Source organism: Hipposideros armiger, unplaced genomic scaffold, assembly GCF_001890085.2.
Source record: "Hipposideros armiger isolate ML-2016 unplaced genomic scaffold, ASM189008v1 scaffold_3, whole genome shotgun sequence".
Lineage (NCBI taxonomy): Eukaryota > Metazoa > Chordata > Mammalia > Chiroptera > Hipposideridae > Hipposideros > Hipposideros armiger.
The window spans coordinates 8,557,706-8,573,902 of NW_017731353.1; the positions used below are offsets into that span (position 1 = coordinate 8,557,706).

Consider the following 16,197-nt stretch of genomic DNA (forward strand, 5'->3'; position numbering starts at 1 on the left):
CCTCTCCTCTTTAACACTGTTGCCTCCCAGCTGCATCAGGCTTTGGGGAAACCTGGGTTTGTGGTTCAGATTCTCCTGCTGCAGCAGGAGGACAATTATGTGTAGCTTTTATTTGGCCCCCAGGATTCTTACTGCATTATCCGTATTTCCTTTAATTTGTGGGATTTCTAGTAAATGGGCTTAAAAATAGGTCTGGGCGTGATGCCAGGCAGATGTGGGCAGCAGGCAGGCATCTCTGCGTCTCTCTCTAAAGGCAGAGCAGGGCAACCCCAGTGTCACTTTGGCCCGTGCCCCCTGCAAGTCCCCCAAGTTGGCCCTGCCATTGCTCTCCAGGAGCCAGCCAGGCGCCCCAACTCCTGGACAGAAGTGGAGCTGGTCCTGGCTGCCTTTGGGGGCCAGAACCAGTGCTAGGTGTCGGGTCTGTTTGAGGAGGCGGTGCCAGCTGGCCTATGAGACTTGAGGAGGCCAGGTCGAGCGGAGGGCTGGTCACCTGCTCTTGTGCACCTGCCTGGCTCACTGAGGGGCACGTTGCCCCCGAGGGCCCCTGGTGTCCCAGCTGCGGCCTAGCCCACAGGGACCCCAAGATCTGTGTGTCAGTGCCACCCTTGGGGGTCCCAGATGCCTCTTGGATAAGAAGATGGAGACAGCCCTTGCCCAGAGGGTGACCTGCATGTGGCTGGGGGAGGCCAGGAGCTGGGCCCCTGTGTGGGGTAGGTGGCTGGGTGTCCCCGGGGAGGGTATGGGGGGCCCCTGAGGTGCTGTGGGCCTCTGTCCTGCCCTACACTTGTCTCTTACTTGAGGGCTAACATGGGTGTGGCCTGGGACCCCACTGCCCAGCTCCGGGCCAGGTGGCACTGCCAGCAGCAGCCACCTTGCCAGAGCACAGGGTGGGGACCTGGTGTGCTGTGGCCCGACTCACTGTCATTGGATCCCACCCCCAGTGGCTGATTTAGTGTTTCTGTGTCGGTCTGATTTACATTAGGTTTTTAGGCATAATTAGAAATGCAGGGGAGCTTTGTGTCTTACCTCGACTATTTATGGCATGATATGCAAATGAGGGGAGCTATGAATATTAACGATGGGAGTGTGTGCGGAAGCACTGTCCTTAATGAGTTGGGTGACCGCACAGGGCCTGGCACGCCCTCCCATCGCCCCCTCTGCCCATTGTCGTGGGACCAGCACCGCCAGGACCCCCACCCCATCCCCAGCCACTCTGGGACCCCACAGGCTCCCCAAGAGGGGAGGGTGAAATGCTGCGTGGGCCAGAGGGGAGTCCAGCTCCCAGGCCACTGCCTGCTCAGCCTGGGCTGCCTCTGCTCTCAGGGCGGCACCCCCCCCCGCCCTCTTCCCTAGTGTGGGGTTCAAGAGGGAGACCCTGCCTCAGCGATTGGAGGAGGGCGCTTTCTACGCGTGGAAAAGAGCTGGCTTTTTAAGTTATTAAACTGTGCCCCAGGGAGACACTCTTCAAGCTTACGTTATTTAAATTACAAATACGGGTGAGAGATTGTCGGCTCTGTGCAAAACACTGCTTAATTCTTTGGGAACCTTCTGGAACTGTTTTGTGGCTAGTGTGGGGACTTGGTGGGTCTCAGGGCTTGAGGTGGGGGGGGGACAGAAGGGGAGTGGGCTCATGGGTGGGCCACCTGCCTGCTGCCGGCCAGCCTTGCTGCTTTCTTGAGTGACCACTGCTGTTTCTTTAGGGTCACACCCTGTTTGTTTGGGTCCCCTATGCCCCACCCACACTAAAGTCAAAATACTTGAGAGTGGAGGGTGGGAGGCTGGGCGAGTTGGTGATAGGTGGCTGTGCCTGGTGGGGGGGTGTCATGTCAGAAGGAGCTACAAGCTGCATCTTCCCGGACACCGGCTCAGCCTGGCCACACAGACCCCTAAACTGGACCCTCATCAGAGCTCACTGCATAGGCCACATGCTGTGGGACACAGGGCCCACTCGCTGTCTCTTCTGATGTGGTGTCCACTCAGCCCGTGCCCAACCCCGTGGTCCTGCGGCCGTGGGTCTGATGGGGCCTGGCTGTTGGTTGGTGGCCTGCAGGGTGCCCTGGGCCCTCGGGGGCTGGGGCTGGGGGTGCTGGGCGGTGAGGCCCCTTGCTCTGCTGGTGTCTCTCTGAGGACCAGCCCTGGCGCTCTGGTTCTCTCCTTGGGGTGGCACAAGGAGGATTGATAAGCACATTTCTGAATTTACAGACTCTGGCATGCTGCCCTTCTCTGTTTGGGAAAAAAAAGCTTCCAGGCAAACATTTGTTAGAGCAGTTAAAACCGGCTTTTATGCTTGATGCGGCTCAGGCTGTGGTCTGGGGCCGAGGCTGCCCAGCGGCCTGGCTGGACCCAGCAAGCAGGCATCTCACCTCTGCCTCTCAGGCTGGGACACGGTGAGCCGGGGCGGGGTCTCGGACGTGGGGCCCCAGCCGGGGACACGCTGGGCCTGAAGTTTCAGAGGCCTGTGCCCGGGGACTCCAGAGCAGCCAAATTCAGAGGCTGGGGTGGAATTCTCATGTCTGTGGCAGAGTCCTGGGACCCTGGGCAGGTAGGGGCTGAGTTGCCTGTGTGTCCAGTAGGGTCCATCCTTGCTCTCTCGACCACCAAAGCTGTCCCAGGACACTGGGTTTTGAAAACAGGAAGCCAGGGAGGGTGGTGATGGGGCGCAGGTCCCGGCCCTGAGGCCTCGGCAGAAAGCTCGTCCTCTCAGTGCCTCAGTTTCCTTGTCTGCACCCACCCAGAGGGGCTGGGGTTTGGGATGTGAGCACTCAGTAGGTTCGGTTGGTGACTGCTGGAGACCGCAGGGAGGGGCACCGGGGACCCAGGCCCCTCCTCTGGAGCCCTGCTCTGCTCGCCAGGCGCTTGCCAGGCGGCTGCCCTCCATTAGCGGTGAGGCCCCGTGGCAGCCCAGCGTTGCTTTATGGTGTATTAAAAGTTTAATGCAAACCTGAGGCCTGAACCAGTCAGTGCCTCACCCAGTCCCCAGGGGACCTGGCACGCCCGAGCCGGGCAGCCTTGATGCAGACAGGCACCTTGACCCCCCAGGGGGCCACCTCCGGCCACTGCCCCTTGCTCTGCTCCTCAGCAAAGTCAGGGCATGAGCGGGTGGGCCGCGGGATGTGGCGACCTTCCCCCACCGCAGGCCGTAACCGGAGCCGGTGCTGTCATTGAAAAGCAAGGCCGCTGCTCTGCGGGCTGCTGTCCAGAGTGAGCCTCCTGCCCTCCCCTCACTCGCACAGCCTCTGCGAAGCAGCCCTGCTGGCTGGCCGTGTCCCTGATGGCCCATGTGTTCACGTGTGTTCATGCTGACTCACAGAGTCACCTGCCCGCCTTCCTGCCACACACCGTTCTGGGGGATGTGGCTGCAGGTGCCTCGCCCCAAACTCGGGAGCACCTTGACTTTTGGGATGCGTCCTTGCTGCCAGGCTGGCTTCTGCTGACATGCAGGGCTTGGCGGCCGGCCGTGGGGCTGCCACGGGGCTGGGCCCCCGACTGGGGGCAGGGGAGGTGGGGTGGTGAGCTCGGCTCCTTCTCCTGCTGCCAGAATGTTCCCGGTGCACCTGCCTCCCTCCTTCCCTGCTGTGGGTGTGTTTAATGGCTGTGCGTTTGCCGAGGTCCAGACCTCTTATTAAATTGGTAAAATTAAATCCTGCAAAATAATTTTATTTAATTTAATTTATCTCGCCTCCCTTTCCCTTGCTGGTGGTGAACCTGCAGAAATTAAACGCCACATTCCTGCGCCTTGCCACAGGAAGCCGTGAGCACAGGAGGGTGGGGAGCCGTGGGCTGGTCCTGCCGGGCGTTTGTGGGACTCTGACCCCCGCCAGGTCCCTCCGTCTTCTCGTCCTCTCAGGTGCCCACGTGCCTGCAGCTCCTGGGGCCAGTACCCCTGCACCCTTCTTGTAGGGATGTATGCTGCCTGGGGGGGCGGCGGGGGGGAGGCTGGGGCCTGGGAGGACCTCTGGCTGACCACCCATAACCCCAGGGCCTCGATATCCTAGCTGTCCAGAGGGGGGGGTCCACGGAAAAGAGACCCCCGCCCTGGCCGCCCACACTTTCTCATTCTGGGGGAGGTTTCAGGGTCTGTGAGGGGCGCCGCCCCTAAAGATGGCACAGTTGGGGGTGTGTGTGCTGGACTCTGGCTTTGTAGTGTCAGCAAGGGTTTTCCAAAGGGGGCTCCATTCTGAAGGGTGTTCTGAGGGAGAGGGTTCCATGGTGCACTTGCTTTGAGGATGGTTGAGGTGAACAAAGTTAGGGACCTCTGATATTCTGCTTCCTGACCTTCCGTAAGCGAGCATGCATGCGAGTCTCACTGCAGAGGGAAACGGAGAAGGGGGCCTTGCTTGGGAAGCACGGTGGGGAAGGGAAGTGGAAGGGGAGAAGGTGGTCATGGCGAGGCTGGGCCCCACCGGGCAGGGAAGGGCAGGCGCTGCCTCCCTTCCTCGGCAGACGGCCATCCCCACCGCCCCCAGCCCGCTCAGCCCCTGGCCCTCTCCTCCCTGGCCGCCACACAAGGGTCGGCCCTGGGCATGTAAACCAAGCCTTTATTTTATTCTTTTCTCCTAAAGTTCAGCTTTGTTCCTGCCCCAGCCGAGGCTTCTAAGAAAGCAACCTAAAACCAGCTCATGTTGGGCTCCCATGGGCCGGGCCGTGGGGCGCCAGCCTCGCCTGCACAGGTGGCATGAGGACACGGCGGCAACAGCACCAGTTGTCCTCGATCCCCGGGGACCCAGACAGCCTCGTCACCTTCCAGGGGAATAATGGTCCCTTCTCTGGATGAGTGGTCTGGCCCCAGCCCTGGGACACAGGCCCCTGAAATGCAGGTGCAGGCTGAGGCTGAGGCCGGGGGCTGGGGGGGCTGACGAGATGCCCACCTGGACCATTGCCCTCCTGTGCAGGTCACCGCAGGTAACAGCTTCCCAGGGAGGAGAGTGTGCTAGGCTCTAGCCGAGGATTTTACTAATATCCTCTCCCTCGACTCTATGGTAACCACCCAAGAGTACCCCTGACCCTGATTGACAGATGAGCATCTCAGGTGGGGTGTCATTTGCTTGAGGCCACGGGATGCGGATATGACGTGGCTGGGGCCGGGCCTGGCATGTGGGGGTGGTGCCCAGTGGGACCGAGGACCCACTGTTGGAAGAGACAGGCCCTGAGAGTTTGTGCTGTCCCCTGCTCTCAGCTTAGGACCCAGCCACTGGCCTGCCCAGCCCTGGGCAGTCGGGACCCTCTGGGGACTGGCGCAGTGCACCTTTGCCGGCCTTCGCCCACCATGGCCAGGCTAGGTTACCACCTGTCATGACACGAGAGCCCTTGTCTGGCTCTGATGACCCCATTTCGCTCTCTGGGAGGCTCCGGTAGTGGGTCTGTGTGGGGGGCCCCTCTGCTGCTGCTCTCCCCAGCCGTGTCCAGCATCAGGTTAAATGCTCACTAGGCCTTGGGCTGACCCACCCACCCCACCCTTAAGGAGCTCATGAGTGCACCTGGTGGGCTTCCCGGAGAAGGTGGCAATGAAGCAGGGACCTGGTGGCGGTGGTCGCTCTGTATCAGGGAGGGCTGGATGCGCACAGTGGAGGCCAGAGCTCCTGCAGGGGCAGAGGGGGGCTGTGTCCTGAGGCGCTCCCCTCCCCCATCACCGGTCCGGCTTTCCCTAGGCTTCTGGGTGTCCCCTGTTTCCCCATGTTGGCTCTGCCTGTGCCCCCGTCTGGCCCTCTTTGTGGCTGGGTGGGTACATGGAGCTGTGCCCCCAACCCCCACCCTGAGGCCCCAGCCCCTCATCGTGGGGCCACAGAGCTTCTCCTAGGCCCAGGATGGCACAGCCAGTCTGGGGGGCCTGACACAGCGCTTCTGGCAGGAACTCTGCAGGGCCAGGCCCCCTGAGTCCGGCTAAAGCCAGGCTGGGCAGGCCACCTGGGGCACGAGGCGTGCAGGCATAGGCCTGTGTGCATGTGGCAGCCTCCCACGGGCAGTGAGAACAAGACACTGAGGGGTGTGACCCGAGGGTGCTGTGTGCAAGGGCCACTGCTCTGAAGCCCGTCACACTGGTGCCCAGGCTGGCCCGGTGGCACCTCTGGGCTCACGCTGCTTCCATCTCATCCGGGTACAGGCGAGCGAGGCTCTGAGGTTTGGACTCGCTTGACCAACCGTGGGTGAGGGCCAAGCCAGGATTTGAAGCCTGGATGGTGCCAAGATGGTGGCCACAGCATGTTGGGGGTTCGAGCAGGGGCCTGGAGCAGGGGGAGGTCCTGCTAAGACCCCGTCTCCTCACCCACACAGTCCCCGAGTCCGCAGAGCAGCCCCACGGGGACCATTTATGACAATGTCCTAATCACAGTCGTTGTCTTGTGTCACTCAGCCAGTGGTCATCAGCCCCATGTAGGAGGTACAAGGCTGCCTCTAGGTGCCTCTGCTGGCCCTGCTCCGGCAGTCCCCCTCACATGGTTCCCTTCCTGCTCCCCATTCAGCGGCTTTTTATCTGGATCTGGTCTGGGAAGCTGAGCCTATGGTGTACAATGGGGCGGTACAGGTGGCGCCCTCTGGTACCCCAGCCTACGCGCTGCTCCAGCCACCACGGTTAATTCTCGGGTGATGGCTGTGACGCTGCCACTGCAGGGGCCTAGACCTCAGGCCATCTCCAGTCTTGACCTTGTCCCTTCTCGGGGGTTGCATATTCTCTTCCTTAGGGCTACAGTTGGTGGCAGGTAAGGAAACCGAGGCTGGGCAGGACAGTGGTTTGCCCCAGGGCCCACGAAATCCAGCAGGTGGCAGCTTGAGCCTAACCCAGGGCGCCTGTCCTCTAGCCCAGGACTGGCCGTGTCACAGCATGCCCTCCCCCCAGGAAAGGCTCCGTGGCGCTTGGACAGTGGGGGCCTGCTCAGGCCGCCCAGCCCATCTCTTCCCTGGGTGGGGGTAGTGCCTTTGCTGCCACCTCTGCTGGGGCAGGTCCATCAGGGGCTGGGGCTCATTCTTTGTGGGGGGCCCGACCCCAGTTGTGCCAAAAAGTTGATCTTTTTCAAATGCGCTGACCTGGGCTGGGGTTGGGAGACCAGGTGCCTATGCTGCGCTGCGCGAGTCGGTGGGGGTGTTGGGGCTAGACTAGCTGGGCCTGCTGGGCCCCTAGGGAGAAGCAGGAAGGTGGGCTCTGGGGCCCTGCAGGGTGCTGGGGTCAAGGGGCTCCGGCCTTGGCCTCCCCACCCGTCCAGGGGCCTCTTTGTCCTGGCCCCTTGCGCTCCCGTTTCTGCCTCGTTTTCTCATCTCCCCCCTTTTCCCTCTCTCCCGGGGTCCCCTGGTCACCCAGCTTCGGTCAGGGCTGCCCCACCCCTGGCCCCCTCGCCAGGGGCTCTGCTAGCTCTGCAGACTGTTTGGAATAGTTTAAATGCTTTGACACCCGGGCTGTGCTGGATGGCAGGGCGGCAGTTTACTGGGCAATTCATATGCAAAACTGCACTATAAATTTCCAGGCTGTCTCAGTTGCCGTGGCACCACGAAGCATTTCTCCACGTACAGTACAGTATTTCTGCCATCTTTGTTTGCATTGCAGTGAGTCATCAAAAGTCTGTCTTGTACCAACACCCGGAGCCGCGCATTCCTCTGGCACCAACACTCCACTGTTTTTAAAGCCGGGGCTGGGAGCTGGCATTCGCTTCGGCTCCCAAATCAAAGGCAGCTATTCATTCGCGGGAGCTGCCTGGATGTCCGTCTGCATCCGGCCTCTTCATTTAGATGCCGTGCGCTGCCCGGGAGAGCCGGGCTGGGTGCAGCTGAGCTGCGGCCGCCCAGCCCAGCGCCGACTCGCCCCCCTCCCCCGCTCCCCTCGTCCTCCTCCTCTCCCGGCTCCTCGCGCCCTCCCCGCCCCAAGGGCTCCCGCGCCGTTTGCTGCATTCCCGGAGCAGCTGGCGGCTGCGGGCTGCCGGCGTGCGGGCGAGCCTGCCCCTGCCAGGCTGAGCGGGCAGCGCCGGGGCCACCAGCGGAAGCGGCCGAAGGTAGGTCTCCCCCGCCGGCCGGTGCCGCCCGCGGGGCCCGCAACTTCTCCGCAGCGGGGGCGCTGCGGGCCCTCCCCCGCGCGGCCGCCCACCTGCCCAACTCCGCCGCCGGCCCGGGCGCTCCGCCCTCGCTCTGCCCGCCCCGCGCTGGCCGGCGGCGCCTCTGCGGCCGCCGGCACTTTCCTCCCGCGGGACAGAGCGGCCCTTTGTGCGGGCTCCGGCTGCGCGGAGTTGAGCCGGCGCCTCCGCCGGCCCGTCGGTTCCGGCCCCCCTTCCCGGAACCGGGCTTCCGATCAACAGTGCTGGGGCCGGGTCCCCAGCCCTGGGGCGCCCTGGCTGGTCCGTCCTCCCCGGTCTCCCCGTGACCCCTGTAGTCACCTGAGCTGGGAACCAGCCAGCGGGGATTGGCTGGGGTTGGAAGCTGTTGGGGGTGTTGGGGGGGCTGTGCAAGTGGGGCTGCGACTGGCTCCCAGCTGGTCCCGCAGCGGGGTCCCTGACGCCAGCTTGGGGACCTGGGGAGCCAGCGCAGCTCAGAGCCGCTCTGGCCCTGGCGGTCTCCTCCCAGGACAGGGAGGGGAGCAGAGGAGGCACGCGGGAGGGGGGGGTGTGCTGCGGAGCCCGTGGACTCCCCCAGCTTCAGCTCACTTCCCTGGGCGCCCCTACTCCTTGCCCCCCTGTGGCCCTCTGTGCTGCTCTGAGGAAAAAGAGGAAAACAAACCGGAAACCAAAAGCTTCGGGAAAGACCTCCCACCAGACCCCCTGCTGCACCCTGCGTGCGCAGAGGGTGGGGGGCTGCACTGTCCCTCTGGGTTCTGGCCCCTCCCAGGGGAGAGGCGGTGAGGGGCCCCTCTGCTGCTAACTTTTTCCTGGGAAAAGAGTTGTGCGGAGCGGACCCTGTTCCCATTTCTGTCCCTGCTGAGGTGCAGGCCTCTGTTCTGTCTACTGCTGAGATGGGTGTCCCCCGCTGGAGGGCTCAGTCTCTCTCCTGGGGAGCTCTGGGGGCAGCCCAGTGGTGGTGTGGGGGGCATATCCCCCAGAGGGAACACGGCTCAGGGCTTGTAGTGTCCTGTGCGGCTCTGACCCTTCCCTCAGCCAGGGTCCCCTGTGAGTGAGGGCACCCCAAGACCTCTGGATAGTTCTGGGTGAAGGGAGTCTGGGGGTGACTTGGTGGGGGGGCATGGTGCACTGGGGTCAAGCGCAGCCCTTTGGCCTTTCCCAGGGGTCCGTTTCGGGCTTGGCTCTTCATGGGTGGGCGCTGGATGTCCAGGAGGCTGACCGGGCGCCCCCGTGCCCTCTCTCCTGCAGATGTGCCCGCTCGGGCCGCTCCCGTGCTGAGAGTCTGAGGCGAGCCCGCGAGCGCCTGGCCGCCATGTCACAGATGTTGCACATTGAGATCCCCAACTTTGGGAACACCGTGCTCGGCTGCCTCAACGAGCAGCGCCTGCTGGGCCTCTACTGCGATGTGTCCATCGTGGTCAAGGGCCAGGCCTTCAAGGCCCACCGGGCCGTCCTGGCCGCCAGCAGCCTCTACTTCCGCGACCTGTTCAGTGGCAACAGCAAGAGCGCCTTCGAGCTGCCGGGCACGGTGCCGCCCGCCTGCTTCCAGCAGATCCTGTCCTTCTGCTACACGGGCAGGCTGACCATGGCAGCCAGCGAGCAGCTCGTGGTCATGTACACGGCCGGCTTCCTGCAGATCCAGCACATCGTGGAGCGCGGCACAGACCTCATGTTCAAGGTGAGCTCGCCCCACTGCGACTCGCAGACCGCCATGATGGAGGACGCCAGCTCCGAGCCCCAGAGCCCCTGCAACCAGCTGCAGCCAGCCGCCCCCGCCCCCCCCTACGTCGTGTCCCCCTCCGTGCCCATCCCGCTGCTGACCCGCGTGAAGCACGAAGCCACGGAGCTGCCGCCAGCCGCTGGCCCGGGCCTGGCCCCCAAGCGCCCACTGGAGTCAGGGCCCCGGGATGGCACCGCGGTGGCGGGCGCTGCAGTGGTGGCCGGCACGGCCCCTCTCAAGCTGCCCCGGGTCTCCTACTACGGGGTGCCCAGCCTGGCCACCCTCATCCCCAGCATCCAGCAGGTGCCCTACTCCCAGGGGGAGCGGACCAGCCCTGGGGCCAGCAGCCTGCCCACCACCGACAGCCCCACCTCCTACCACAACGAGGAGGACGAGGAGGACGATGAAGCCTACGACACCATGGTGGAGGAGCAGTACGGCCAGATGTACATCAAGGCCACCGGTGGCTACGCAGGTAACTCGGCAGGCTGGTCCCACCCGCCCCGTGGCCGCTCGCTTACCAGCAGGCATGGATAAACCTCCAGGCCCTGTGTGGGCCCCGAGGCAACCTGCCCCCCACCCCGTGTCGCTCACACCCAGCTGGGAAGTTGGGCAGGTGGGGTCTGGAGGTGTGCAGGGGAGCCCCCCACCCAGACTGGATGAGCTAGCGGGAGAGGAGGTCTGAGGCGGGAAGGGTCCTGGGTCAGCCTTGCAGGGCCTCAGCTAAGGACTTTAAACTTGATCCTGGATGAAACGAGAGGCCACGGGGAAGCGTTTCGCTGAGCGGAACCCGCTGGAAACTCCAGTGTAGCACATGCAGGACGGGCCTGTCTCCCTTTGCACAGATGGAGGCGGAGGGCCTCAGTGGCCCAGGGACCTGCCCGAGGGCTCACAGGGTCCTGTGTGACCCAGACGGGTCCCCCACCTGCTCGAGGCCTCGGGGTCTCTGCCCGTGAAGTGCCAGGCTCCGTGGGCGCCTTCAGCCCTTTCTCCACCACACGGCCTTGCCTCTCAGTGAGGCCATAGAGTCCCCTGTACCCATCACATTTGCTGCCACCTCCCTGGGCCCAGCACCAAGGGACAGGCCAAGAAGTGCCTGCTGAGCTGAATGAGCTCCCCCCCAGGTTAAGGGGGGGCTCCCCCATGGGGGACCTACAAACCCGAGATGCCCTCATTTGAGATGCCTGGCACTGCAGACTGCGTCACAGTCCCCAGAGACGGTTCAGGATTTGTTGGGCAGAGGGTCCCGTACTTGGGGCCCCAGATCGGGTGTCCCCCTGCCTTCTGTGTTCCCCGAAAACTGGCTGTGCGCCTGGGCCCGCTGCCTGCGCTGATTTGCATGCAGGGCCCGTATCCAGTGGACTGGATCCGGACACATGGTGCCAGCGGGAAGTGACGTCCCTGAGCTGGGGCCCCCGTGGCAGTGGGGGGGCTCTTTCCTCACCTTTGTCCCCCTGTGTCCTCATGCCCAGATGGGGCAGACACTGTCACCTCTCCTCTTCCCCCCTCATCTGTGCTGGGTAGCAGGGCCAGAGGGAGCCGAGCTTGGTAACAGCTGGGTCCCCAGGAGAGCCTTGGCCTCTGGACCCAACCTGTGTTCCTCTCAGCTGCAGGGAAGGCACTGCCCTGCCGACCCCCCCACCACCACCACCAGCCCAGGCATTCTGGGGGATGACTTTTTCTCCCGAAGTCATTACTTTAAATGCATGTTGTCGCATTTGCATGAATTCCACAGGGTGCTAGCACGCAGACCTCCTCCACTGGACTTGGTTTTTCCTTTCAGTGGCGGAGGGAAGGCTTTGGTGTTCCCAGAACCAGGAAACCTGCGAGCAATGGCTGGGCCTTCCGAGGGCCTACTGGACTCAGGCCTTGCAGGGGCCCCCCCACCCGGGAACCTGCCTGTGTGCTGACAGACACCTGAGAGGCGGGGAGAGGGCCTCCTGGAGCCCCAGACTGTGCAGCTCCCAAGGGTCTCCTTCCCCGGGAGTACAGGTCACGCGGGCCCAGGGTAGATACTGTAGTCTCTGAGGGGTCCCACCCTCGTGCTGCCAGCTGGACGGGGCTCGGTGGAGGGGTCAGGGCAGAATCTTTCAAGGGCCCAGGGGTGGGGGCTGCCCACTGGTGGCCCATGGTGGTGCGTGTCTCCCGAGGGTCCTCCCTGCACGGCGCCCACACCAGCCAGTGGGGCCTTGGGCCACGGCATGTTTGGGACACCAAGAAATGGCTAGGGTGTCAGGATTGCTGGGAGCGGGTGCAGGCGCATCTCAGTGCACCTGCCTCTCCGGCTGGACGAGCCTTGAGCTCTCTCCTCACCTGGACAGTTGTGGCCCACCTGTGTCCTTGGGTTTCCCTAGGAGCCAACGGGACAGTGGCCGTGGAAAGGCCAGGGTGGGGGCTGGAGGCTGAGCTGTGCCACTGCCCTGACCGTGCCTGGGGCTTGTCGCCAGCCCCTTCCCCACCAGTACTCAGACCGGTGCTGTGTCCCACTAAGGCCAGGGCACAGGCTCACTCATGCCATGTGGACAAGAGGGAGTCCCTTGGCCTCCACCTCCCGCCGGTGTTGGAGGTAGGACGTGATGGTGGGAAAAACAGACACTGGAAAGGGAGTGGATGCGGGGGAGAGGGCGTGAGCCGGGTGGGGCCCTGGGCCCTGTCTCCACCTGGCCAGGGATACTAGTCTGGGTTTTCTCCTCGGTGAGCCCATAAGTGGGGCAGGGAGGGGGGGTGTGACTTCTTGGTTAAAATCTAGGTTATTGGCAGTGACGTTGCTGGCATCACTGGGCGACGGGCATGCTGGGAAGAGGGTTGTGGGGGAGGGGCCGTGGGGGCGATCAGGCAGAGAGGGGCCTGTCCCCAAGGGCTGGCTGCCCCCGGGCACTGGTCCTTGTACCCCAGGCTCCCTCCAGGCCAGGTCAGGGCACGCCTTCATATGCCCTCGGGTGACCCCAGCCTGGGGCCCCGACGAAGGCTGGGCAGAGCCTTCTTTGGGCTGGTGGAACCTGGAACGTTCTGAGGTGCACCCTGTGGCATAAGGACACTCAGGGGTCACTTCTCCTTTCTTGCCTCAGTTTCCCCATCTGCCAAGGGAGAAGTTGGCCTGAGTGACCTTCAGGACTCTGACCAACACCCCATGTGCAGGAACCTCTCTGCACCCTCACCCTCATTGAGAACTGTTGGCAGCTCCCATGAGGTCAGCCTCTTGTTTTGGAAATCAAGGAATTAAATTTCATAGATAAAGTTCATTGACCCTCCAGCAGCCCGTACCCCGTTTCCCGCCTGTTTCTGTCCATGCATCTCCATTCTTCCTGAGTCCCATGTCTTTGTCCGTCGGTGGAGGCCCTTAGAGAAGGACAGTGGGTCACTTCTAATTTGTTGCTGTCAGGAATGATGCCACCAGGAAGGCCCTGACTGTGGGGCCAGGTCTCACTTCCTGCCCCACCTCACAGTGGGGTTCCCTCCACCCCCCACTGGTGCGGGCTTGGCCAGGTCCCCTCTGGGGCTCGGAGCAGTACCTTGCTCCAGTTCCTAGGGGCTCGAGAGCTGGTGGGTGTCTTCAGGTCAAGGCCAAGGGGCCGTGGGGATCGGTGTTGGTTCCAGGGTGGGTGGGCACAGAGGGCACCCCGGGGCAGTAAGGTGTACACCTGTGCCCACAGGCTGGGAGCAGTGGTGGCTGAGATGGGTGTGGCCCCTGCCCTCACATTGGGAGAGACAGACAGCAAACAGGACCCTGAACAAGTATTTAATCATGGCTGGGTGGCTAATGTCACCCCAGCTGAGGGTGGCAACAAGGCAGGCCCTCCCCGGTTCTGTGTGTGGAAGGGCCCCTCCGGTGTCTGACCGCCCTCCGAGCCCCCGCACCCTGGGCCAGGGTTCCTGTGGTGCCTCCGCAACCGGCGCGGCCCCTCCCAACTCGGGCAGATGTTTGCTCATCTGGCAAGTGTCACTCCCTGTGGATGTCGGAGACAAAGGCACACTGCCTCCGCCTTCGTATTTACACGCCAGCCACGCGCTGCCACATTAACTCTTTCAGAGGGGGGACCACCTGGGGTGCTGTGCTGGTGCTCCAGGACACTCCTGGTGGCCTGTGAGCTGGTGGCCCTGTGTAATCTCGCTCCTCCTTTCCCTTGGGGAATGGCCAGCTTCCGGGTCAGCCCACTGTCCCTTGTGAGCCACTGTGCGGGCGGGGGACTTGGGCCTGTCCCTGAGCTGCAGGTCCCCCTCCATGAGACAGGCCTGTGAGCTGTGGTGACGCTGGGACCTCTGGAAAGTTTGAGCCTCGCCCAGCTGGGACATGGGACAGACACTGGGAGTGGGTCCTGGCACTTGGCAGCACATCTGTCCCTGGCCCGCCCGTGTTCCCCTGTGCTCTGTGGGGAGGAGGACGGGAGGGGGTGGGGTGCATGCAAGCCCTGCCCCGGCCAGGCCCTTCCCAGTGCCACCTACGAAGTCAGTGCTGCTGCTGTCCCATCTTACAGATGGGGACTAAGGTTCAGAGGGGACCTGGCCCACAGCTGTGGGCCCCTCCAGCAGGGCTCCACATAGAAAGGAGAAGAAGGCTGATTTGTTCTGCAAATCCCATTCCCCACCACCCTACACTGACTCCTGGCCTGGGCCTGGGCCTGGGGTGTTGGCACCATCAGAGCCCCACCCAAGCCCTGGTGGGGCCTTGGAGCCGGGTCTGTTTGGCCCTGGCTTGGGTAGCGTGGGATCCAAGTGGAGGCGGGGCGTTCCCTCCCCTCTAAGGCTTACCCTGCAGCTCCCGTGGGCCAAGGAGGTGCCAGTCCTGGTGTGTCTGTCCCACCAAGCATCCAGGGGGCTGACCGCAGGCTACCCTGAGGGCCAGCCGGGCACTGCAGTGCCATCTGGGCTGATCCCTGAGAGCCTCCAGGGCTGGGCTGCTGTCTCCCTGGCTCGCCGGGCCTCAGCTTCTGCTAGCGCAGCGCGGGTGCCGGGCTTAGTTTCCGTGCCCATCACGTGTAGCCCTCAAACCCCTGCGTGCCCTGAGAGCTCCTCTTAAACCAGTTTCATTGAGGTGGAGCTCGTGTACGGTGATGGAAGGGGTGGCATGTGGGCCCATTCGAGCCTGGGTGGAGGCACCACTGGCAGTGAGAGGGAGAGCAGCCCCATCACCCCAGCGGCCGTCATGCCCCGGCCCCATCCTCCTTCCCGGCCCAGGCAGCCTGGGTCTGCTTCCCGTCATGCTGGGCCCTTCGGCTGTTCTAGAACGTCCCATAAGCAGAGTCTGGCTTCTTTCATCAGCAGAATGCGTCTGCGACGCTGTGCCGTGTGGCTCAGACCTGCCTTTTTTCTCCCTCTTTTGTTTATGAAAGTGTTTATATGCAAAAAAAAAAAAAAAAGGACCAATTTCAAGTGTGCGGGTGATAACTTCGGTAACTGTAATCAAAATCAATCAGTCAAGACACAGAACACTTACTCCCCTAAAACGTTTCCCTGCCCGCCCTGCCTGCCACCCACCTGCTCTCTGTCACTGTAGTTTTGCCTTTTCTAGAATCTCTGTAAATGGGATTACACAGAAGTCTTTTAGTTTTTACTTTTTTCTTGAGATTCATCTGTGTGGTTCTAAGTGTTGGTCCTTGACCTTCTTGATGGATTGCTCAGACTTCTCCCGTGCTGTTGACGTGCCACCAGTGTGGGGCCATTGCCACCGTCCCCCATGTGCCCCACAACGTCCGTGTGCAAGTGGCACTGCTGAGTCGCACCGGAGGGGTGTGTTTCCCTCCCAGCTGCCCACCAGGTCCCTCGTTTTCTTTCTCTTCTTTAATCATAAATGAAGTTTGAATTTCATCAAATATTTTTTGTTCATCTATCGAAATGATTATGTGGTTTTCTCCTTAATTTTACTAAGGTGGTGAATTGCATCAGTTAATTTTTAACTGTTGGACTGTCCTTGCATTCCTGGGCTAAACCCCACTTGGTCGTTCTGTATAGTAGTTTTCTGTTTATATTGCTGGATTAATTTTATTTATATTTTCTTAAGGGATTTGGCATCTGTGTTCATGAAGGCTGGTTATCTGAAGCTTCCTCGTACTGTCATTGTCTGGTTTTGGTGTCAGGACGTTGCTGACCTTGTGTTCCCCTTCTCCTTTATTTTCGGAAAGACTTTGTGTCAGTTTGATGTTCCTTCTTAAGTGTTTGATAGAATTCATTCACCAGCGAAACCACTGGGGCCTGCTGTCCTGTTGTTAATTGTGGGAAGGTTTTAATGACAAATTCTGTTACTTTAGATATAGAACTATTCAGATTTCTCTTTCATCTTGCTGCAGCCCTGGTAATTTTGTGTCTTTCATGGAATTTATCTATTTCTGGTCTACTTTGATATTACTATAGCCATTCCAGCTTCCTTATATTTAGCATTTCCATCTTTTTACTTTAACTCACTGTGTCTTTAAAGTGTATTTCTCATAGATGCATGTGGTGGAGATT

At 61.8% G+C, this 16,197-nt stretch overlaps 1 protein-coding gene across 2 annotated transcripts in view; it reads left to right on the forward strand.

Annotated features, from left to right (window-relative positions):
• The window catches only part of NACC2 (NACC family member 2), an 87,805-nt gene that overhangs the window by 46,451 nt on the left and 25,157 nt on the right, over window positions 1-16,197 (forward strand). Inside the window, exons 1-2 of one of the 2 annotated variants that reach the window (XM_019640202.1) lie at window positions 7,395-7,976; window positions 9,282-10,228. In XM_019640202.1, coding sequence (XP_019495747.1) covers window positions 9,346-10,228 — 883 coding nt within the window. In that variant the 5' untranslated portion in view covers window positions 7,395-7,976; window positions 9,282-9,345. Of the gene's footprint in view, window positions 1-7,394; window positions 7,977-9,281; window positions 10,229-16,197 lie in introns of those variants that run through there. The other variant, XM_019640194.1, reaches the window with a different exon arrangement.